This window comes from Bos grunniens, chromosome 8 (assembly GCF_055505025.1).
Source record: "Bos grunniens cultivar Pamir isolate PY7600 chromosome 8, Bosgru_T2T1.0, whole genome shotgun sequence".
In the NCBI taxonomy this organism is placed as follows: Eukaryota; Metazoa; Chordata; class Mammalia; order Artiodactyla; family Bovidae; genus Bos; species Bos grunniens.
The window spans coordinates 99,951,349-99,975,563 of NC_141172.1; the positions used below are offsets into that span (position 1 = coordinate 99,951,349).

The 24,215-nt window shown below is 39.4% G+C and overlaps 1 protein-coding gene across 1 annotated transcript in view; it reads right to left on the minus strand.

Annotated features, from left to right (window-relative positions):
* Window positions 1–2,659: 2,659 nt before the first annotated feature.
* LPAR1 (lysophosphatidic acid receptor 1) overlaps window positions 2,660–24,215 on the minus strand; it is a 163,240-nt gene continuing 141,684 nt past the window's right edge. Inside the window, 2 exon segments of the mRNA XM_086315933.1 lie at window positions 2,660–4,822; window positions 4,824–5,119. Of these exon segments, the coding sequence (XP_086172059.1) occupies window positions 4,730–4,822; window positions 4,824–5,119 (389 nt within the window). The 3' untranslated portion in view covers window positions 2,660–4,729.

Here is a 24,215-nt window from a genome sequence, read left to right on the forward strand (position 1 = left end):
CATTGCTCCTACTTAATTTTAACTGCAACATTCTTACACATGAAGGGAAACCTTTTATCAGGCTTATGGAACTAAGGAGCATTTCTTGGTTAAGAATACCTTTTCCTGTGGCTCACCCATTTTCTTTCATTTAAACAAGCGAGTATTAATAAGTAGTACCATTTAGCACTGTGTGAGGTGAGGTGGAGAATACAAAGTGAAGTAAGATTCCTTTCCTGAAAGAAAGATTAAAGGTAAGAGATAAGATGCAAAACAGGCAGCAAGACTGAAGCCTCGCCCCTGATGCCAGTGGGAAGACACTGAGAGTTTCAGGAAAGAAAACATAAAATCGCTTTGTGACAGTCTGTTTGACAGGTGATGTGCTCAGCCAGCATCTGCGGTCTAGCTTCCATCCCGCAGGAGAGATTCTTACTTTTTACTTATTTCTGTATTCCTTGAAATATTGTTAGGTTTGTGTAGCTTTTACAATCACAAAACTCCCTCTCCCTCTGTATGGAGAGTACATAGCAACAACAACAACTTCTAGGGAAGTTATCAAGCCCCACATTCTGAAACTATTGTCATATGTAGAGAAGTTTTTAGGAGTTTCAATATGAAAAAAGTTAAAATGTAACTGCAATGAGAACAGATTAGTGGTTGCTAGGAGTCAGAACGGGGTAAAGGAGATAGTGTTTATAAAGGTGTAACAGGAGAGAGCCTTGTGGGGGCCAATCCTTGTTCTGTACCTTGTCTGTATCCATGTCAGTATCCTAGCTGTGATGTCATACTCTGGTTTCACAATATATCACCACTGGGAGAAACTGAATTAAGGGTATAAGGATCTTGTCATACTATTTCTTACAACTGCACATGGACTTAAAATTATCTCTAAAGTTTAATTTTAAAATAACAGCAACATTATAACCAACTGGATAAAATCAGAATTCATGAGCCCATATTAGTATAAATAAATGAATAAATAAATGGGAGAGGACAAAGCTTTTTTTCAAAGTAGAGAGCTAACTAATACATTTTAAAAAAGAGAATTAGAAATTCATTTGGCAACCATCAGTGAATGATTCATTCATCTAAGAAATATCAACAGATGGTAAAATCAGATGTTAAAATTTGATGAAGAACAGAATATTTCCTACAACATGCTTATTATAAAAGAAAAAACAGGTGTTTCCCCCCCCACCCACAGTGGAGAAATATGGCAGACATTATCTTAAGAAATTGAGTTAACGTTACCAGTAATGCAGTGAGAAGAACCACAGTAGCATCTTACTTATAGACACTGAAATTTGAATTTCATGTAATTTTCAAGTTTCAAAAAATATTCCCTTTCCTCCCTCAATCACTTTCAAGTGATTTTTAAATGTAAAACCCATTCTTAGCTCACAGGTCATACAAAAACAGGTAGATTTGGCCAACAGGCCATAGTTTATCAATCTCTACTTTAGATTTGTAAATGATCTTTACCTGCCATATCATTAAACAGATTAACAGTAAGTAATCTGTGAATATGAGCACTATCAATCAAAGAATCAGAGAATTTTTGTCTAGACTATACAAAGTACAGACGAATGTGAGAGACTAACCGATCCCTGCTGTGGAAGGCTGATGACTTGCTTTGGCTCTTCGCTACACACATTTCTTCTGTCAGATGGTGCCTAAGTTCAAGTCCATCCCAACACAAAGAAACAACCCCAAGCCTTCTGGGCGTTTGGGATCAGGTACAGCTCACTTTGTGTTAAAAAATAAGCCATTTGTTTCCAAAGGTCTTGTAATAATGAAGGGACCTGATAAAGCATTTCTACGTTTTTTATCTAGCACAAGTCACACTCTGGGTTTAAGAAGAAAGGCTGGAAACAATATCACAAAATTCCATTTTAGAAGTTGAGAGACTCATGGAATAAATGAGAAAGATGATGAACAATGGAGCATAATGCAATGGTTAACTGGGAAAGAACATGAGAAAACCAGTAAGACTCACTAATTGTATAATGTTAGCTGAGGTTTCGAATCCAGGAAATTATGTTTTCACTGGAAAAAAAACAAAACAAAACAAACAGCAACAAAACATGGTTAATTAGTGAATAAGAACTTTGAGGCATTTGATTTCTAACAGTCTTACAACTACCTAAATTTAAATGTTTAGAATCCTATTTTAAATACTCACTGAGACATTCATTTGAATAAACCCCTTGTTATTTTCCTCCAACATCTTAGCAATATATGGAAAAGAATATATTTAGCATATATCTGGGAGGTACCTATCACTTTTATCTTCTTAGTTATTAAAAACATAAAGATAACCGTAAGTTTATAAACTCCTGGTGAGAGTTTACCATAAAGTCATCATAAAGTTTTTATAAAATTAGTTTTTCCAAAAGAAACTCACTCACATAGTTACACTGCTGGGATGAAGTATTATCCTAAGATGTTATCTCTCCTTTCAGACAACATAAACCACCATCTCTCGGACACTGAAGAGACTTATGACTATGAAAAACTAAAAGCAATTCTGAGCTGGGGAAGCATATGGTGGGTTCCCCTCTGAGTTTAGAAGCCCCTGTGGCAGGAACGAGAAGAGGTCACAGAAGGCAGACGCCATGCAGTGCAAAGATGACTCTTGCACAAGAGAAGCAGCACTGACCAGAACCATACATTGCCAAACACTGGTTGAGAATGATTTATTAAAGTCCAAGTAGCATGTTTTTAAATTTCAAATAGTCCACATCTTCAAAGTGTGCATGAATAAAAGTCCAAGTTCATTTCTTTCCTTCCTCTACAAAAGGCTCTATATTTTGCATAAAATCTGTGCAGATACCTTCTGCTACCTGGTTCCCCATACTCCTTCTGGTTTGGGCACTTGTTAAGTGTGCTCTCTGCTCAAATGGTGACCATACACTGACTTCCTCCTTCCTGAACAGACGTTCTTCTCCTGGACATCTCTCTCTTAAACGTACTCCTAACTTTCCCACACCTGCTTCATGACTGTGACTTTACTGGTTACTTATTACTACAAACCGGTGCAATAATTAGTGGAGCTGGACCGTTAAATAGGTATCACCTAACACGGTGGGGTGGCCCTTAAGAACACACAGTAATTATCTAGTCACATACAGACACATTCAACCCATTTGCTACAGAAGCTGTTTAATATGAAGGTGGTCCTTTATTCATTCGACATGTTCGATTTCTTTGCATTTTCTTCAATTCCACATTAAAGTTGTGGTTACCAAGAGCCGGGTCATTGTTGCTCAAATGAAATCTGGAATTGCTAAGCATATTAAGTAGGGTATCCTGGCTGTTTGTGACAACAGACTGTTTCTAGTCCATTTTGTTATATAAAAAAGTCACTCTCAACTAAAGTAACCACTGCATTTCCTTTGTAAAAAGGTAATTTAACTGGCTTTTCTCACTGTTGCCACCCACATAGGGCAAAAGTAGGAAATCTCCTTTTATAAAAGGTAAGAGCATAAAAAGACATTTCACATTTTTTAAAAAAACATCCTTCACGGCAATGTATCCTAAGTAAATAATCAATTATATGGACAAAGTTTTATGTACATAAATTTTTGCAACATTATTTATAATAATGAAAATTAGACATAAAATTGTGAAAATTAGACATAACCAACAATACAGGAATGGTTAAACTGAGTTGCATCCATTAAATGGAATATTATATAGCCAGTAAAGTCATGTTTTTGTAAAATTTTTAATGCCGTAGGAAAATGTGGCAATTCTGCAGTGGAAAAAAACAAACTGGTTATAAAATTGTTTACAGTATGACTGCAATTATATATAAAGGTATACAATATACATAGCATACACAGGGGGAAAAGCTGTTAACTGTGGTTACTTCTGGGTTGTGATATCAGTATTTTTTCTGTTTTATACATTTCTGCATTTTTCAAGTTTTCTACAATGACTGTGTATTATAATACAGAAAAACACAGGTTATTAAAAAAAATTCCTCTGATGAACTGATAATTAGAATGTACTCGGGTACCATAAATATGTGGGACCATACCACTGTGCTCATCTTTTATAACTTTTATAGAGTACATATTCTTCTGATAATAAACTTACATTTCCTGTTTTATACATGTTACAACACTTTAATAAAAAAAAGGTAACATTGTGATTAGATCATTGTTTGTTTCATAACCTAAACAAATACTGGCTTTGACATCTAGGTTTTTCTACTTCCTAGAACATTTAAAATTAACACTCTTTTGTCTTTTTAAGTATGGCATACTGCACACACAGATTTTCATGCATGCTTTCTAAAAACGTAATTCTAATTTACAATTTTCCTAACATAAGGAAAAAAATGGAGTTATAAATCATTTAAAAACAGTCTACAGTCTTATCCATCACAAGCATGCTGATAGGCATAAACATGTTTATTAAATGAAATGTATCCTTTAAGAAGAGAAAAAGGGAAGCCTGCATGTAAATGAAGTTGTGGATTCAATTAGTCAGAATTTATTCTGACTTGCACCAAATCATACAAAAACTTTTGAAGACTAGTTAGTGTAGTGTACACGGACGCTCCAGAGTCTGTGTATGAATTCCATTGCAAGATCTCCACTTTCTACTTTCAAAAGGAATGGGAGCAGGATGAGGGGTATCACATAAGCTAATTTTTCAATATATGTCAAGTCTTGGTGGGTCAAGGAACAAATACTGCCATGGGTTAGTGTTTAAGTACATGAATGTAGTTTTCCTCTCTTTCTCACACCCCACCCTGCCCTGGCCTTTGGGGAGGGGGAGGCTGTTCATCCCTCAATAGATGCTGGCCGCCTCTCATCTTAGTTTCTTTCCTAAACCACGGAGTGGTCATTGCTGTGAACTCCAGCCAGGATGGTGTGGTTGAGGGAGGAAGCCGAGCGGTCCGAGCCTTCCGTCGGGCCGCTGGTGTTCTCACTGCGCTGGCAGCAGAGGATCTGCCTGAAGGTGGCGCTCATCTCCTTGTCGCGGTAGGAGTAGATGATGGGGTTCATGGCAGAGTTGAACTCGGCAAGCAGAAGGAAAAACTTCTCATAGGCCAGAACGTCACACTGGGGGCAGCACACGTCGAGAAGTAACAAGACCAGTCCAGGAGTCCAGCAGATGATAAAGGCACCTGTAGGGTCGGGGAGCGGGAACGGGAAGGTTTAAAGAGAGAACAGAAAAATAGAATGATGAAGGGAGCACCCATATGGTGAAATGATTTCAGCTCAAGGTCAAAATAATGAGCTCCAAAGGCATCAGATCATCATTTGAAATAAAATGTTCATGTTCTGAAATAATCAGAACAGATTCTGACAATAAAATGAGCAATTGAATAAAATCTTATTAATTCAGAGTGAGTGAAGTCGCTCAGTCGTGTCTGTCTCTCTGCGACCCCGTGGACCGTAGCCCGCCAGGCTCCTCTGTCCATGGAATTCTCCAGGCAAGAATACTGGAGTGGGTTGCCATTTCCTTCTCCAGGGGATCTTCCCAAACCAGGGATCGAACCTGGGTCTCCTGCATTGCAGGCAGACACTTTATCCTCTGAGCCACCAGGGAAGCCCTAGGACCTTACTAAATTGACTATTTATGAGACATTGATGATTACTTTTAACAAAACAGAGTTTGCTAAGCAATTGAGATACAAAATAGAGATATTCAGCATTTAGGATACACACTTTGATGCTTATAAAAAATACTGTGTTTTATAACATAAGATTGTTCTCAGGAAAAACCACTGTGACAAATGCCCTCTCATTTTAGTTAAAGCACAGTTTCCGGATTCAGTATGACCTCAGATCCTTGCTTTGCTATTTATTAAATTGGATGAATTTAGGCAAAATACTTTCTTTTTTATTGAAGTATAGTTGATTTACAATGCTGGGTTAGTTACATGTGTATAGCAAAGTGATTCAAATATATATACTTTTTCAGATTCTTTTTCCATTATCGATTACTATAAGGTTGGTGAATACAGTAGCCTATGCTATACAATAGGTCCTTATTGTTGGCAAATTAGTTTTCTTACCTGTTTTCTCATCTGAAAAGTAGAAATAATTACATTTACCTCATTTGGTTTGTTGTAGGAGTAAATGAGTGAGTCAGTGAAAGTTGCTCAGTCATGTCCGACTCTTTGCGACCCTGTCCATGGAATTCTGCCAGGCTTCTCAGTCCATAGAATTCTCCAGGCAATTCTACTGGAGTGGGTAGCCATTCCCTTCTCTAAGGGATCTTCCCAACCCAGGGATTGAACCCAGGTCTCCTGCATTACACACGGATCCTTTACTGTCTGAGTCACCAGGGAAGCCCAAGAATACTGGAGCGGGTAGCCGTTCCCTTCTCCAGAGGATCTTCCTAACCCAGGAATCGAACCAGGGTCTCCTGCATTGCAGGCGGACTCTTTACCAGCTGAGCTTCCAGGGCTAAGAAAATAATCACTCCATGTATCTTATCAGAAACAATAACAATAATATCACTATTATCTGCTCCATAACACAACCCTGTTTGGAAGTAGCAATTTCCAGTGATAAAATGTATATTTACTTTGATTTTTAATCAGCTGTCACTTAAATGGGGCTTTTCTACATGCTTTACAAATATTAACTCATTTCATCTGCACCATAGCCATATGAGATAGAAACTGTTATCCCACCACACAGAGGAAGAAACTGAGAAACCGCAAAGTAAAATACCCTGCTCAAGGCCATGGTCCTGGAAATCTGCAGACCAGAGGCAAACCCCAGGGTTTCTGCTCTTAAAGCCTGGCTCCAAAGTCTATGCTCCAGAAAATGTTATATTCCCACTTCTCAAATTAATAAAATTAAATTTCTTAAGCCAAAATTGTATGCTTTAGATGTTTTCCTATTTAAATTCTCTTGCTTTCCCAACTCTTCTAACTCATGAAGATTTTACTGTGACTATGAAAGGATGGAAAATAAATTATATTCTTAATTCCAATTTATTTAGCTACTGAAGTCATTCATTTGGCTTCCAGAGAAAAAGGAGGTTTAGAAATAGTGTTAAAATCTACCCCTGTGTTACCCCCAGGATGAGCTGGGGATCCTTGGCTAAGAGAACATGATAGGGTGGGCGAGGTCTTGTCCCATTACATCTCCCTTGATGGGGCCCTTATGTGTTAATATAATCAGGCTACACAATGAGCAGACAGGGAGTGGGGATAATCCCAGAAGTGCACTGGAATATTTTGATTTAAATGGTACTGGCCTAGGGGGAGGAAGACTTGGACTGGGGTTGAGAATCGGACTAGCCTCAAGGAATGGGTTTCACAAAATGTAAACAAATGAGATTTAGTCTCCCAAACAGTCCCGTATTGAATGTGAGCTTTCTTTTTTGAAACTTTTCAGCGGGGAAATGAAAATAAAGAAAGGAGCAAAGTACCCCCATAAAGCTCTTTGTTCTAAACACAAATGTCTATTGGTTTTAAACTGCTGTTCACTTTGAAGACTGGCCAAGGTGCTTCATTTTCTAATAAATACAATACCTTAGAGTTTCCTTAGAGAGAAAAGAAAAAATATTTCAAATATCAGGAGATAATAGCCATGGAGCTATTTGTACTTCAAGTAAAAATGTTAATAAAGCATTCATTCCAAGTCCTTGAATTTCCTTGCTTGAAAATCACTCAGAAAGCTAAACATAAAGGAAAATCAAAGGAATGCCTCTTGAGTTTCAGATATAATGCATTATTCATTGAGAAGCTGGGAAGGGAATTATTCTCAGGATGGAAAATGCTTGGATGGAAAATACATGGTCCCATTATTCCATTTCCTTGGAAACTAAACACATGCAGGCCTTTCATGAATGGCAGAACATTCTTTCAAGACTCCTTTTCCCTTTCTTTCATCAAAGCTCTAATTGAGCTCAAATTCAGAGCTGGATTAGATACCAGCAACATGCATCTCAATAGATTTATTTTAAATAACATGATCTTTTTTCCCTTCCAGGCAGCAGAAGGGAACATCCTTATTCTCATGGATTGGCTCAAACTGCCTTTCTTCAAAAGTAACAGAATTCAAATACAGTCATTTGTTATTTATAACTTCTTCTAATTTTTAAATTCAAAAAGAGCAAGATCTTTGTGATAAAAGCCATGGTCTCCAGAACTAGTCCAATGGGTTTTACCAACCATGCAAGAAGCCTTGCCAGGTTAGAGAAGGGAAGTGGGAACTCTGTGGCCTGATCGGGAGCTAATACACATGGGTGTTTCATTGAAGAACTCCAAGTCCTCTCCCTTCTTCACAACCACACCGTTCCAACACTCAGTGTGTGGATCTTCAAGACCTGACTAATTTAAGAGACTCAGGACAGACCTCAAAAACTAACATCTAAAATCAATCACACAGAGCTTTTCTTTCTTTTCCCTTCCCCACTCTTTCACAGAGGTGTGAGGACCAAACTGACTGAAAGCTGAAGGTGGACTATTGCAGTGGAAAAGAGGCCCTGGGAAATTCCTAAGTGATTAGAGATTTCTCAACAATAGTGATTGAATAGTATGAGATCAACTTTGTTCAAGTTATGGATTTACCATCTGGCTTCTTAAAACAAAAGCTACATCCAACCCCCTTTGGCAAAAAGGAGCCAACCATAATCCATTCGGGTCAGAGAACTTGAGAAGTGCACTGGGGACCCTGGATCTATAATCTGTGGACAGTCTACCTGTACATAATCTGAGGAGAGTCAAGTGCACACCCATAAGGCAGGTTGATAAGAATGAAAAGAACCCCCAATCTCCACATGTGTCAAGTAGAGAAACAATAGTTTCTGGCCGCCTCCACTGGGTATGATGAGGATCAAACCGAGATACAACATATAAAAGTACTGCTCCTCTACCTGATCACACTACCTTTTGCCGTCACGGGAGGCATAACGCATGTAGGCTGGTGTAGCAGAGTACGAGGGCAGGGTGCCTCCAGGCAAAATGTGGAAGCATGTTTTACACCATGAAGACCTGGCATTTCAAAAAGTTCTCAGACACCACCCCAATTATAAGAGATTCCTAATCCTTGAAGATGGATGTGACAAGAATAACAAGAAGGAAAAGAGAGGAACATAGAGAAGCACAGGAAGCCCCAGGTCATTTTGGAGTTTCTCACAGGTCGACTCAGTACCTACTGAAGATAATGGATAAAATATTGTGGTACTCAATGGAGACAGTCCTTTACGTGGTTTGTGTATTTCCAGAACATTTCTGATGGATGAATCCCCACAGATTAAGGCATAAAGCCAAGGAATGTTATGCAACAGCAGGAAAGAAAGAGGAAGCACAAGTAGTTTGTGGTGGCTTATTGTAAAGTCAGAAGCAGAAGTACCAGAAGAGAAGATGTTCAAGATCTTACATAGCCTGGCAAAGACATCTGAAGCTTTTCCAGCACTAACTCTCAGAATAGCCACATACTATGATTTATGGCTGAAGAACATATAAGAAATACTGATCTTCATCTACCCTATCAGATTTTACTTTCATCAGCCTCACTGGCCAGAATCTGGTTTAATATACAACACTGAAAGAGAAAGGAAGAAAAAAATGATCGAGGTAAACATAAAAGCAAAACCAGGTATTTCCAAATTCTAGAGGAAAAAGAAGAACCTGAACAGAGGCAGTGGCAATGAGAAGAGAAATATGAAAAGACTGGCAAAGTATTTTAGAGATGAATTGAGAATGATTTCTAGATTTTCCATTTGGGAGAAGAAAGGATGGTGCTACCTTCCACTGAAGGAGGAAACACAGGATAAGTGTTGGCTGGTGTTTTCTGAGGGGAGATAAGGAGAACACAGATGATGCCCTTAGTTCTATTTAACTTTAGCCTGATTTGAGCACCGAAGAATTGATGCTTTTGAACTGTGGTGTTGGAGAAGACTCTTGAGAGTCCCTTGGACTGCAAGGAGATCCAACCAGTCCATTCTGAAGGAGATCAGCCCTGGGATTTCTTTGGAAGGACTGATGCTAAAGCTGAAACTCCAGTACTTTGGCCACCTCATGCGAAGAGTTGACTCACTGGAGAAGACCCTGATTCTGGGAGGGATTGGGGGCAAGAGGAGGGGATGACAGAGGATGAGATGGCTGGATGGCATCACTGACTCGATGGACGTGAGTCTGAGTGAACTCCGGGAGTTGGTGATGGACAGGGAGGCCTGGCATGCTGCGATTCATGGGGTCTCAAAGAGTCCGACACGACTGAGCGACTGATCTGATCTGATCTGAACTGCATGAGTTCAGATGGGAGATGCCCTAAAGGGATCCTGATGGGCTCAGGGCAATTTGAGTCCTGAAAGACACTCTAGGTGGGCTGAACAGGAGTGGTTACATTCTGCACAATTTGCCAACATTACAAGTGACATGGGGAGAAGACTACTCAAAATATATTGTGGGTTGGAATAAATAGCAGAGCAAGCTTCAGTCCTTTCTTCTGCATCTGTCAAATCCATCTGTGAGGGCCCCGGTGCCCGCAAAGATGGAAGAAGAGGTGCTGGAATGTAGACGCAGAAAACAGGGAGGAGAGAGGCTGTTTCAGAACAAGAGGTCACAGCTGCAGAACCAGATCAGATTACCACACCTTCCCTGAAACCTACACACCCCCATCAGCTGAATAATGCTTACCATCTGGTCTCACAATTAGAGGCTTTTTTTTTTTTCTAGAGGGACTTTTTCCTAACTAGTTGAACTTTGTTTACATATGGAACTTAAGAACTAAAGTTAAAGAGAAAAAAATGTCTAAGAAAGAAGACCTTGTGGGAGGGAGTCCAAGGTTTTTGATGAAGAAAACAGAAAACACTTCCAGTCTGGCAGGCAAATTTGTGCTTTTACAAAAAATCAGACATCCGCAGATCTAAAATCAGTCAAGGCAAGTCCATTCTATACCACTGCTGCGTCCAAATTAACCTTTCCTTAGTCATGCTTTTCATGTTCCTCAAATGAGTATCTCTGAAACAGTCCCCCAACCTTAGAGACATGTGGCAGAGATCTAATGGGAAAAAAAGCATTCAAACACATAAACTACTCTTTCTAGTTGCCACTAAAGTGTGTATTCTTGCAGAACAGACATCTGGATATCCCAGAATCCAATCGATTTTAGTTTATTTCTGTAGTTATAGTTTGATTTCTGCTCTTAAGGTGCAAATATGGCTAGCTAGGAAGTCATTCTAAATTATAAATCTTAAAGGAGAATGTTAGGTAAAAGACCACAGATACAAAGCTTATTGCTAGGTCTAACAGTAAAGGGGTCATTGCAGGAGAAGTATATGAATGGCTTTTAGAGAAAAAAGTTTTTCTAAAAGAGTAAACTATATTCATTATAAAATCTTTTCTGGAACACAGAAAATGATATTAATGCAAATGAGATATCTCCAAAAACAAGTCATTTCTATCTTAATACCAATTTTACTTCATTCAGTATAATGCCTACCACTTCTATTTCTTCATGGTCTTAATAAATGTCTCATGCATTTAAACTTTCGTGATTTCATTCATTGTGTGATATATTCTAGTGTTTCTTTCACTTGCTCCTGAGAGCAACATTTTTTGGAGAAGGACGTTAACAACACACAGATCTTCAAATCACAGTAGAATACTCATTATGTTCTCTCTTTTTTTTAATATTCCTGTGCATAAGTTTTGCCCCATAATACTGTCTTGCTCAACATGATGCTGGCTTCCATAGACACAGAAGAAGGCCAACGGTGCCATGCTTCTGGCATTTTATATACTCTCCTACACATTAACCAGTCAGCAGCATACACATACATGCTCCATAATCTACAACAGACTCTAAATCTTGTCCTACAACCATACTTTGGAAAGCACAGGCTAAAGTGGCATGCATACTAGGACTAGCTCTTATAGAAGACCATCTGTGCTTGAGAACAGCCAGTAGAAACCACTTCTCCATGGTTACAAATCTAGCCAAGTAAGCAATACATTTTCTTTGCCTGTTGCTATAGGGCCCTAACCAATTCCTCTTCCTCCATGCTTCTTCCCTAAAGTCCAGCTTGCACAGAACAGCCAGAGTGATCTTTCAAAAGCATAAATCAATTCACATGACATCACTTTCCTACTTAAGACTCTGCACAGCTTCCTACTTGAAATCCTTCCTGTGATCCATAATGTCCGACATTACTAGCTCCTGTCAGACTCTTCAGCCTCTCTCTTTCCACTTACCCCTCATTCGCTGGGTTCTAGCCACACACATATCAAGCTTATTTCTCTGTCAGGATCTTTGCATGCATGTGTTTTCATCTTGGAATATTCTTTCTGTAGATCTTCATGTCTTCTTACTATTAAATATCACTTCCTCAAAAGCCAAACCTGACTATCCTAGGTAAAGCAGCACATTCTCCCCACTAATTATCTCATGTTATCATCTTCATTTCCCTTACCCATACCCCAAATATCTTATATATTGGTTTATATGTTTATTTTCTATCTTCCTTCAATGAGAAGGTAAGCTTCATAAAAGAAGGAAAGGTATCTCTTGCATGTCAGTATTTCTGGCATCCAGAATAGTGGCTGGCAAACAGTGCTACTCAATATTTCTGCCAAACAGAGCGGCAAATCACAACTACCTACCTAATAGACATATCTAAAACAAGGAAAATTAATTAGAAAAGTCACTTAGCTCTGTTTGGAAAACAGTAACACATACAGTGTAACATGGTCTTTAAATGGGCACTATGAGACATTCAAAGGAGCATGAGGTGGATCCTACAATGTAAAAGTCTCTTTACATATGCACTTGTTACTCTAGCAAAAACTAGCCTGTTGCTTCTAATTCTGATGGGTGTCCAATTACCTACAGAATCTACTGCGCTTTAGGGAAGCAGGTCCGGTCAGGCAAGAAGGGAAACCAGCATCAGTCAAGTTACTGCTAAAGGAATGTTTCAACAGGATGAGGCCGCCCCATTAGACCCTGGATTTTGAGGTCGCTTCCTGGGAACAATCACTAATTGACCCAACATACCTCTCTGTTAATCCCTCAAGCTTCAAAACTCGCCTCAGGGAACTTTCACCTTGCCACTCTTTACTTAGTCTCATATCCACACTCTAGCAATCAAGAAGGAGGGAAAAAGAATACATCCTACCCAACAAATACATATTTTATCGTTTTTTTAAATATAAATTACAGTTCTGACCAATGTCCATCTATAATATTAAGCTAAAATATACACAAGATTTTTTTCAAGCGTCATCAGTTCAGTTGCTCAGGCGTGTCCAACTCTTTGTGACCCCATGAACCGCAGCATGCTAAGCCTCCCTGTCCATCACCAACTCCCGGAGTCCATCCAAACCCATGTCCATCGAGTTGGTGATGCCATCCAACCATCTCATCTTCTGTTGTCCCCTTCTCCTCCTGCCTTCAATCTTTCCCAGCATCAGGGTCTTTTCCAATGAGTCAGCTCTTCACATCAGGTGGCCAGAGTATTGGAGTTTCATCTTCAACATCAGTCCTTCCAATGAACACCCAGGACTGGTCTCCTTTAGGATGGACTGGCTGGATCTCCTTGCAGTCCAAGGGACTCTCAAGAGTCTTCTCCAACACCACAGTTCAAAAGCATCAATTCTTCGGCGCTCAGCTTTCTTTATAGTCCAACTCTCACATCCACACATGACCACTGGAAAAACCATAGCCTTGACTAGACAGACCTTTGTTGGCAAAGTAATATTTCTGCTTTTTAATATGCTGTCTAGGTTGGTCATAAATTTCCTTCCAATGAGTAAGCATCTTTTAATTTCATGGCTGCAATCACCATCTGCAGTGATTTTGGAGCCCAGAAAAATAAAGTCAGCCACTGTTTCTTGAATATTTTTTTGCAGAGACTCAAATTGGCCAATTGTTTTCACATATTTATGGCCTGATAATTTGTAGTACTGTTTCCTGAACTCAAGGAACACTTATAATTTATGCAAGTACAATAAGGATAAGTCTCATTAATCTAATTTTTCTTCCTGGAATGGTATATCAGCTGTTTTTCATTTCCTGATAGATGTCTAACTAATGGTATGAAGCTAATTCCTTGAATTATACTTTTTCCTATAGAAAAGTTTGAAAATACAAAAAGTATAAATAGGGAATGTAAACATAATTGTGCAGTCTCAAGCCACTTTAGTACATGACCCTGCACACTTTTTAAATGTTTCTTTTAATTCTAAATGTGGGATCTTTTTTTGAATTGCAAATGAAATTAACATAGAAAGATGGTTGGTTTATTAGTGGTGGTAAGGGATGCAGGCAATCAGATGTTATATTTTCAGAAAGATCCCCTGGAGAAGGGAATGGTTACCCACTCTAGTATTCTTGCCTGGAGAATTCCATGGACAGAGGAGCCTGGGGGGGCTACAGTCCATGAGGTTGCAGAGTTGGACATACCTGAGGGACTAACACTTACACTTTTGTTTCCATGTAAGATACTTCAGACACACAAATGCACTGGTGGGGGACAGGGGCACCATGTGTCAGAGGCTGGCTGTCCACCGTGCAGGAGATTTTCCCGCATGGGGGACCTCCTGGGAAGGCAGTACAGTGAACTGCCACTGAAGTCAGTTTTTTGCAAATCTAAAACATCCAGTTACACCATCCAATGAACAGGCCAAATGGTTATATTAGACAATCACTTGAGGAAAGATGTGTTCCTCTGAAACTTTCTACGAGTAGTGAAATGAAGTTGCAGTAACATTCAGTACAGAATTAGTATGCCCATTCTCATCAGCTCCAAATTCTAAAAAATCAAGAGATAGCTCGCAAAATAAAAATGCACTAAGTTATATGTCCTTACAAACAAACACCCATATTCTCCAGGCAAGAGCACTGGAGTGGGTTGCCATTTCCTTCTCCAACGCATGAAAGTGAAAAGTGAAAGTGAAGCCGCTCAGTCGTGCCCGACTCTTAGCGACCCCATGGACTGCAGCCTACCAGGCTCCTCCGTCCATGGGATTTTCCAGGCAAGAGTACTGGAGTGGGGTGCCATTGCCTTCTCCAAAGTTATACGTCCTTACAAACAAACACCCATACCACTTCCAACAGTGGCCCATGTTTTCCTGGAGATACGACCCCTGAAGTCTCTGTGCAAGCAGACAAACAGCAAATGCATTAATTTACTTTCAACAAAACCAATGCGTGTTAAGCCATGGGTCACCACCTCGTCTCCTCCTCTCTAAACGTGTTTTCTGACTTCTGCACAGCTCTTAAGAGTGAACTAACTAGAGTAAGACTGGCTCACCAGACCATTATTACCCACTAATAACTAAAAAACAGTACTACTCCAAATGCCTAGTAAAGGCTTTTCTTGTAAGCCCTTATCATTTTAAAATCAGATATATTTTAAACTTAAAAAATACACACACATATACTATATAGTGAAAGTTGCTCAGTCGTGTCCAAGTCTTTGTGACCCCATGACTATAGAGTCCATGTAATTCTTCAGGCCAGAATACTGCAGTGGGTAGCCTTTCCCTTCTCCACGGGATCTTCCCAACCCAGGAATTGAACCCACGTCTCCTGCACTGCAGGTGGATTCTTTACCAGCTGAGCCACAAGGGTAAGCCCAAGAATACTGGAGTGGGTAACCTATCCCTTCTCCAGCAGATCTTCCTGACCCAGGAATCAAACTGGGGTCTCCTGTACTGCAGACAGATTTTTTACCAACTGAGCTATCAAGGAAGCCCTGTATTATACATACTAGATAAATGTGTGTATGGATTTATATACCCATACAGATTCACAACAGTCACTGCATCTTAGTAGCTTAAAAAAAGACAATGAGATTTGGGACTTCCCTGGTGATCCAGTGGCTAACACTGTGCTCCTATGCAACTAAAGATCATGCTGCAGTGAAGACTGAAGATCCCTTGTGCCGCAACTGACATCTGACACAGCCAATATAAATAAATATTAAAAAAAAAAAAGACAACAAGATTTCTTTTCTTTCACAAAAGAACCAACAAAAAAGGATAATGTCGCTTATTCTTCACATAGGAGATAATTCACCATTCTCAGAAAAATTGAATTAGTTTTGCTGCCTAAACATAGTGATTACACAAATTTTCAAAACACATTTCCCTCCCTTATTTTAAAAATGGTCAGTCTTATATCACACAGTAAATCAGTCTTGTCAACCACTGTTCAGCACTGTCTAACTCAGAAAGTGATACCAAACATATTGCATGACTGTGGTCTAGCTGTTACCAAGGTGATGTAAGTAATATTTATCCCTTAAAGAGTAAATGAAATTCCCCCCATCCAGAATATTTCCCTAGGAAAAGTTCAGCATAAACAGAGAATTTGTAATTGGTTTTACAACATACTTAATTTTTCAGCTATGGATTTAGATTCCCCTAAAATGGTACAAGTCTAAACAAGTACCAATATCTGGCTGAAAGTACTCACAGAGTGTAACTGATGACAGAATCCTATGGATTTTATTCTTTGCAGTTCATGAACTACTGGTACGGATCAGCAAGATATGTGTCACTCAGAAGACAAAACTCAAGGACAAAAAATATAATGGAAATTTAGCTTATAATTCATAATTTTACTAATGAAATGAGAGAAAAAATAAAAATTTAATCCAAAAGAAAATTCAGAAATATTCTTGCAACCTAAAAATTTTATTTAAAAATTATATTTATTTTATTTATGTATGTATTTAATAGCTGAAAGACCCAGAAAGGCAGAAATTGTAAATATGATAATTCATTTTGAGATTGGCTATGTCTCTTACAGTTGCTAAATGTTCTGGATTGATGTTTATGAAGTACAGATTCTTGACAGAGTAGGAAGGAGGTACAGTCTATTCTACTCTAGTAAACAGCTGTGTGCCTAAGATATTTCCTGTTATCAAAAACTTTTATTAAAAAGTTTAAGTTGCAAAAATGATAAGGAAGTGGGTATTTAAAGATTTCCAAATTAAAATCACAAACATATTTTTCTACATAAACATGTACGTTCAGAGTAAAATACGGATCGTTCAAAACTAAGACAAAGTATCACAAAGCAAATTCTAACACATAAATCCTGAGCAAAAATCAACCAGTTCTAAAGCCATCAAAATAGACTGCAATAAGGTCATTTCTGAGAATTTATCCTATAGATGTGTTTACATACAATACAATTACGTATGTGCCAGGAATTCTTTGCAGCACTTTTTTAAAAACTGGAAATAATCTAAGTAATCAGTAGTAGAGAAGTAAAATAAGTTGAATTCATAAAGTGAGATGCTGTTCAACTTTCTAAAGTTTTTAAGAAATTCTATCATTACCAGATGATCTCCAAGATACACTGTTAAGCAAGAAGAACAGATATTAAAACATATGTATAAAATGGTATCAATCATGCTCCAATGACTGCAAAAAAGAAAAGTGTGTATACACACACACAGATACCCTATAATAAGCTTTAGGGGAGGCTAACAATCAATTAATTTTAAAAATGTTTATAACATAAAATTATAAAAATGATACCTTCAATATTTTACTTGAATTTAAAATGCCAACTTGTGTTCATTTGCCAATCCTTTAACCTAGAGCCAAGGCTTTATATTTGAACACTGGTCTGTTAACTGGAGCTCTGCATCATCTTCCAAACAAAGCCACACCAATAAAGTGTCACAGACTAAAAACTCCCTCCAAATTGGCTTCTTTAGAGTGAAGTCAGAACTTAAAATTCTTGCAAAGCAATCTGAGTACAAAACAACCCTTGCTGATTTTTTATGGTTTTCCCCCACATGTACAGTTGTTCTCCTCAGCAAATTTCAAGCAATTTCTTTTTGCAATTTGCCCCCACTGAATATTAACAAAGCCTTCCCTTCAGCTTTCCCAGAAACATTTTCTGATTGCCCTCATTTTTATTAAATGATAATGTGGTATTTACCTAGTTACATTTTTGTTATAAGAATCTGGCACAAATAACTTTAGGAGTTAAAAAAATTTTTTGATTCTTCGTAACTGTCAGAGGCTGAGAGAAACACTTGGCCTGAAGGCCTTAGTTGACTAACTTTTAAAAAAAGCCTCATGTAACTACATATCAGGACACCTCCAGGTACTAAGGATGCCACAGTGAATGCAACAGAAAACTATCGTCCCTATCTGCATTTAAGCTCTAGGAAGGCTGTGAGAGACAACTAACAAAATGAATCAGTAAGGTTTCTTTTAGAGGGGCACAGTATTTGGAGAGGATGGGAAAGCAAGGAAGGAAGAGGGCAGCTAGAGAATCACACAGTGATCCACGTAAGAGCTGAGGGCAGCTTTGACCACGAGAAGATGGTGACCACAGACACCGGCTGATGGTAAAACTGACATGATTTGCTAATAGACTGAGGGCTGGGAAGAGGGAAAGGAGGGGAGGAAACCTGTGAGCTACGGAAAGAAAAGGTTTAGCGACAAGGAGATCACTGAAGACAGTTCTGTGAGTCTTGGGAATGAAGGCTGACTGGAGTAGATTCAAGAGTGAACAGGACAGAAACTGGACACTCCAAGTACAGACCAAGCTTTAGGCAGTTTTTCTGTGAAGCAATTTAGAGAGAAGTGGTTATGGGTATAAATTACTATCTTTACCAAGTTTTTGTTAATAGGTAAGAGAAAGCTAGGAATAGGTCCACGCTCTGTGTGTGTATGTATCATACATCCTCCACAGATATGTTCATTTTTGTTCAGATTTTTAGATTGCTAAACCATAAGTTGATCATTAACAATTATATGTAAATTGTACACTTTCAGTTCAGTTCAGTAGCTCAGTCGTGTCCAACTCTTTGTGACCCCATGAACCACAGCATGCCAGGCCTCCCTGTCCATCACCAACTGGAGTTGGTGTCCAGGAGTCCACCCAAACCCATGTCCATGGAGTCGGTGATGCCATCCAACCATCTCATCCTCTGTCGTCCCCTTCTCCTCCTGCTCTCAATCCTTCCCAGCATCAGGGTCTTTTCCAGTAAGTCAGCTCTTTGCATCATGTGGCCAAAGTACTGGAGTTTCAGCCTCAGCATCAGTCCTTCCAATGAATACCCAGGACTGATCTCTTTTAGGATGGACTGGTTGGATCTCCTTGCAGTCCAAGGGACTCTCAAGAGTCTTCTCCAACACCACAGTTCAAAAGCATCAATTCTTTGGTGCTCAGCCTATATGTAATTTGTTATACGTCAATTATACTTCAATAAAGTGGGGGAGGGGAGGAAGAGAGGTGAGAAGGGAGGAGAAGGAAAGGGAGATGGAGAGATTGACACTGAGATAACAGAGTGAACTAGCACCAAATCATCTTTAGTTTCTTTTCCCTATCTGTTGGTAGGAAGCATCTGTCTGGCCTGCTCAGAACCATACAGGAAGCTCAGTGGCGCAGATTGTGTGTTCGGGGTGGGGTGTGGGGTTGGCCTATGGTTGTCAAGCAATGTCCGTGGCTGGGTAGTTGAGGTTTTCAATCTAGAATGAAATGTTACTAAGCTCTTTTGGCTTTAGATCTAAAGCTCACCTGTATTAAATATTATATTCTTATCTTAAAAAGAACAGCTAACAGACTGGGGAAGATTTATAATCCGATTAATGACAAAATAAGTAATAAATCCATAGACTCACCCATATACTGTTGACAGAAGAGTCATCTAACAACCTTTTTGGAGGCAATTTGGCAATGTCCAAACTTAGGATGGGCTTCCTTCATGGCCCAGACTGTAAAGAATCTGCCTTCAATGCAGGAGACCCGGGTTCGATCCCTGGTTGGGAAGATCCCCTGGAAAAGGGAATGGCAACCCAGTCCAGTATTCTTGCCTAGAGATTTCCATGGACAGAGGAGCCTGGTGGGCTAAAGTCCATGAGGCTGCGAAGAGTTGGACACGACCGAATGACTAACACACAAACTTACAATGTTCCATCTATCAGTTAAGAATCCACCTTGCAATGCAAGGGACACCAGTTCGATCCCTGGTCCCGGAAGACTGCACGTGCTGTGGAGCCATTAAGCCCGTATGCCGCTAGAGCCTGCACGCTGCGGCCACTGAAGCCTGCATGTCTAAAGGCCAAGCTCTGCAACAAGAGAAGCCACTGCCATGAGATGCCTGCGCAGACAACTAGAGGGCAGCCCCCGCTCTAGAGAAAGTCTGCAAGCAACAACGAAGAAGCATCCCAGCTGAAAAACAAAACACATCTGCAGAAAAGAAAAAAAAAGAAATGCCTAGAAACAACACATAAAGTTATAAACACAGGATGTCTGACGAGGCAATATCTGTACCAGTGTAGAACTGTAAATCTAAACATTCACTGATGCTATATGTAAGTGGAGTAGTAAGCAGCCATCACATAGACTAACATGGCTGTACTGCACTGACCTATGTCAGAAGATACACAAATTAAATATTAAGTCTGTGAAGTTATACCATGCACAATATTACATTTATTATAAAATATCTATAAGTACTTATATACATATATACCCCACACATTATTACAAAAAGTCTAGCAGAATATGCATCAAATTGTTGACAGGAGTTACCTCGAGGAAGCAGGGGTGGTAGTACAGACTTCAAATTTTAATGTAAATATTTTTGTAATTTTTGTTTGTTGTTTTTACAAAGAGCATGTTTGTTTTTAATAATTAAGGAAACAGTTGACAAAATTCAGGCATTATTCCTATAGGCACTCAAGAAGCTAGCTGGTGGGAAAGAAGATGGACTGGGACTCCTTGGAGATAAAACTTCTTTTAATTTCCTGGGCTGTGTGACTGGAGGGTTTTAAAGACCCTGAACTCTCATATACTTCAGGCAGAGGACCTGAAGCAAGCAAGGGGCCACCCCAGCTTGTGCTGCTGCTCTCGTGTTCTGGAAAAGGAGGACATCCTTCTGGCTTTGGAGATAGCCTGGGAACACAGTGGACTGGAGAGGCTCTTCTCTGAGCCTGTGCAGAGCTGGCAGCTAGTGGGGTTTCTGGGCAGCTTGCTCCAAGTTTCTCTGGGGCAGACACTGGGGCCTGGCCATGCGGCAGTGTGGGCCTCTCTATTAAGAAAAGGTCCAAGACTTAAGTCCCCAGGTCAAGGCCCAAGGTGGAGGCTAGATATTCCTCCTAACTGGGAACTAGGGCGGGGATGATGAGTTTTTAACGACTGGGCCAGACCAGGCTGAGACATCTGGGGAAAACAGATAAGGCAGGGAAGGAACTTCTTCAGGGGATGGACTCAGGCCTCACGTCCCTGTTGCTCACAGGTCATGGCTGAGGAGCGGGGTGTGGGGTCAGGTCAGGCCTCGAAAGCACCGAGGGTGGGTGGTCAGCGTCCGATGCCCTCCCACCAACTCAGTAGGACTGGACCCCACCCTCTTGAAACAGTGGGGCCGCTGGGAAAGGGCCAGGGTTGAGAGAATTCCATCACAGCCTAGTTTTGGCAAAAGGGGAAAAGAAAACAGATAAAACAAAAAATAATTTCCCAAAGAACAAATGAAGTCTACAGGGTTGCACGTTTGCTATTGTAAGGAAAGGGAAGGAACACTTTGGACCACCCTTGGACATTTATTTCTCTGGCTTTTCTCACTATATTCACCCACCCACTTCGTATATTAATACATTTCTTAATCAAAGATCTTAATCAGATCGGGCTTACAGAGAGAAAAATTCTGTTAAGGAAGAGATAAGCTGTGGTGATTCACTGGCCAACCTCTTGCTCCAAGTTGTCAGTGAAATATCTGATTCCAGTTCAGACTGGAGGGAGAATGGACTTTTGTTGATTTCATCTAGGGCTATGACACGGATGCACAGCTTCAAGTCTGATTTGTAATTAATCTTGTTACCTCTTAAGGTTTTAAACTCTGCTGATACTTTCCAGGGCTCTAATGTTTCAAAAATGACTACTGACGGTTTCCTTTTAATAAAGCTTTATTTTTCAGACTTCCTGCTATTTCTTCCAGTCTTCTGTGGCTTTCTGACTTTAACTATGTAAAGTTTTAAAGTGCAGTTATCCCTTTCAAATGCATTTCTACAAGGTATCTTTTATAATGCTCAGCTGAACCTATCAGGGGCAACCCACTCATGGAAGATACACAGGCATCTCAAAGTGTGAGATGTAGTTGCTTGGTCTGATTCCCGACAGCTTCTTTTGCAGTCTGCACTTAAATATTGGATTTTTTAGAATTCCCCATTGTGCTCCACAGTACAATGTGGAAAGTAATCCTACACTTAAGTTGGCAGGAAAAATGAAGCGAAGGATCAGCAAAAACAGTACCATGACATCTTATTAGATGGAACAGTACAGTAAGATTAGAAAGTTCCAGTAAGATGGAACTATCATTATTCTAATGTTATAATAAGAGTGAGGCTGCTTGATTAAAGGCTTCTGAAGCCTCTACTACCATATGAAAATTTATCAAATAAATAATATATTTAAGCACGGCTTAAAAGCTGGGGCTGAGAGTGAGTAACTTGTATATGGATGTACAACTTTTTAATCAGGGAGAACTTTTTTCCTGCATCCTGCCTTCCCATCAACCGACTCCATTAGTAGTTGGCAAAGCTTCAGCAGATCAGACCTGCAGACCGAGCATACAGGGAGAAACCTTTGTGTTAGTGCCAACTCTTGCTTAATTTATAGGCACCTACGTTCTCCAAATGAGAGCATCCCTGTCAGCTTCTTTGATAATCACAGACCTAGAGTAGATGAAAACAGACAACTAGAAAGACGGGGAGAAAGACAGGCTAAGTAGAAAGAAAAAGAACTGGGTATTAACTAAAATGAGCACTTTAAAAAATTTTAAACTAAGCAAATACCCACACTACTCATGTTAATTACCGTCATCTCTACACCACTATTGTCAAATTTTCATCATTTGGGGATTATTTCATAAAAGGTACATGAAGTCCTCAACTATAGAAATTTCAGAGGAAGAAAGAAAACATTTAATAGAAAAATAGGGGATTCAAGACATCCTACTAATAAAACTTGCTATTTTGCACAGGTCATGTTCTCAGAGGCCCTCAGAGTATATATATATATTCATATACATAAAAAATTTCAGGAGTTGAAAAGACCGGTGGTTCTTAGTCATTTCTATGACTTCAGCCCCTCTCAGAGTCCAATGAAAGCCAATGCTCTACCCTGAGGGGAAAAAAGTATCCTAAAACAACTTTTTGCTTACAATTCTAGGCAATCTACACCAAAATTTCTGGACCAAATTATTCTTTTCCAGTGCTAATGTGCTTTCAGGAATTTTTTAAAAAGTCTGTTTGACTTTGTCTAGTAGTTTGGAATTGCAGAACTATAACCAAGAATTTATACAATTTGGCACTTTTATTCATCTATATACGAAATTAAAACTTTTTAAACATAGATTAATATGTGTAAAGAAACATGAATTTAAATCTAACTTCAATACTAGTGTTGTGATGAGGGTTTGAATCCCAGATAGAAATAGTCTACAGAGAGGCAGCATAAAACTATAAAAGGAACATTACTTTTAAAACAAGGAGAACTGGATGAAATCTATTTTCAAAGTTCCTAGGGGCACTCAAGGATCTTCGGGTTCATCCCATGTTTCATACATTTACGAGATGAAGACACGAGGTCTAAAAGAAAGGTCTCCCATGTTGCTCTCTCCACACAACATAAGAATGGGACCATCTTTATCCCCACACTGACTTCTCTAGGCTCAGTTTCCTTACTTGCAAAATGAAAGAGAACCCTTACCATCCGAACAGTCTACAGCCTCTACACCAAATCCTCTAAGGTGTAATTAAGCTATTTAATTTGCTCCTTTGCTACAACAGTTAATTCTTATGCATGCTCAAAGCTGAGGCACTCATAAATCAAGTCATTCATGGAGTCTATGTCACCTTGACTCCAAAACATCTGATGAATGTTTTAATTGCATTGGTGCCAAGAGAGAGTAAGTGAATTCCTTGCGGTCGTGTTTGTTGTTCAGATGCTCAGTTGTGTCCAACTCTGCAGCCCCATGGACTGTAGCCTGCCATGCTCCTCTGTCCATGAAATTCCTCAGGTAAGAATACTGAAGTGGGTCGCCATTTCCTTCTCCAGGGCATCTTCCCACCCCAGGGATTGAACCCATGTCTCCTGTATTGACAGGCAGATTCTTTACCACTGTGCCACAGTAGTTATCACATAAAGTAACAAAGTAACAAATTTTGACTGATACTCAAAAAAAAAAAAAAACCGAAACAAAACACTGATAATCCTTTTAGGTGACTGAAACATTAAGTATTTATTTTGTAATGCAATACAAAATAAATTAGATATATGGAC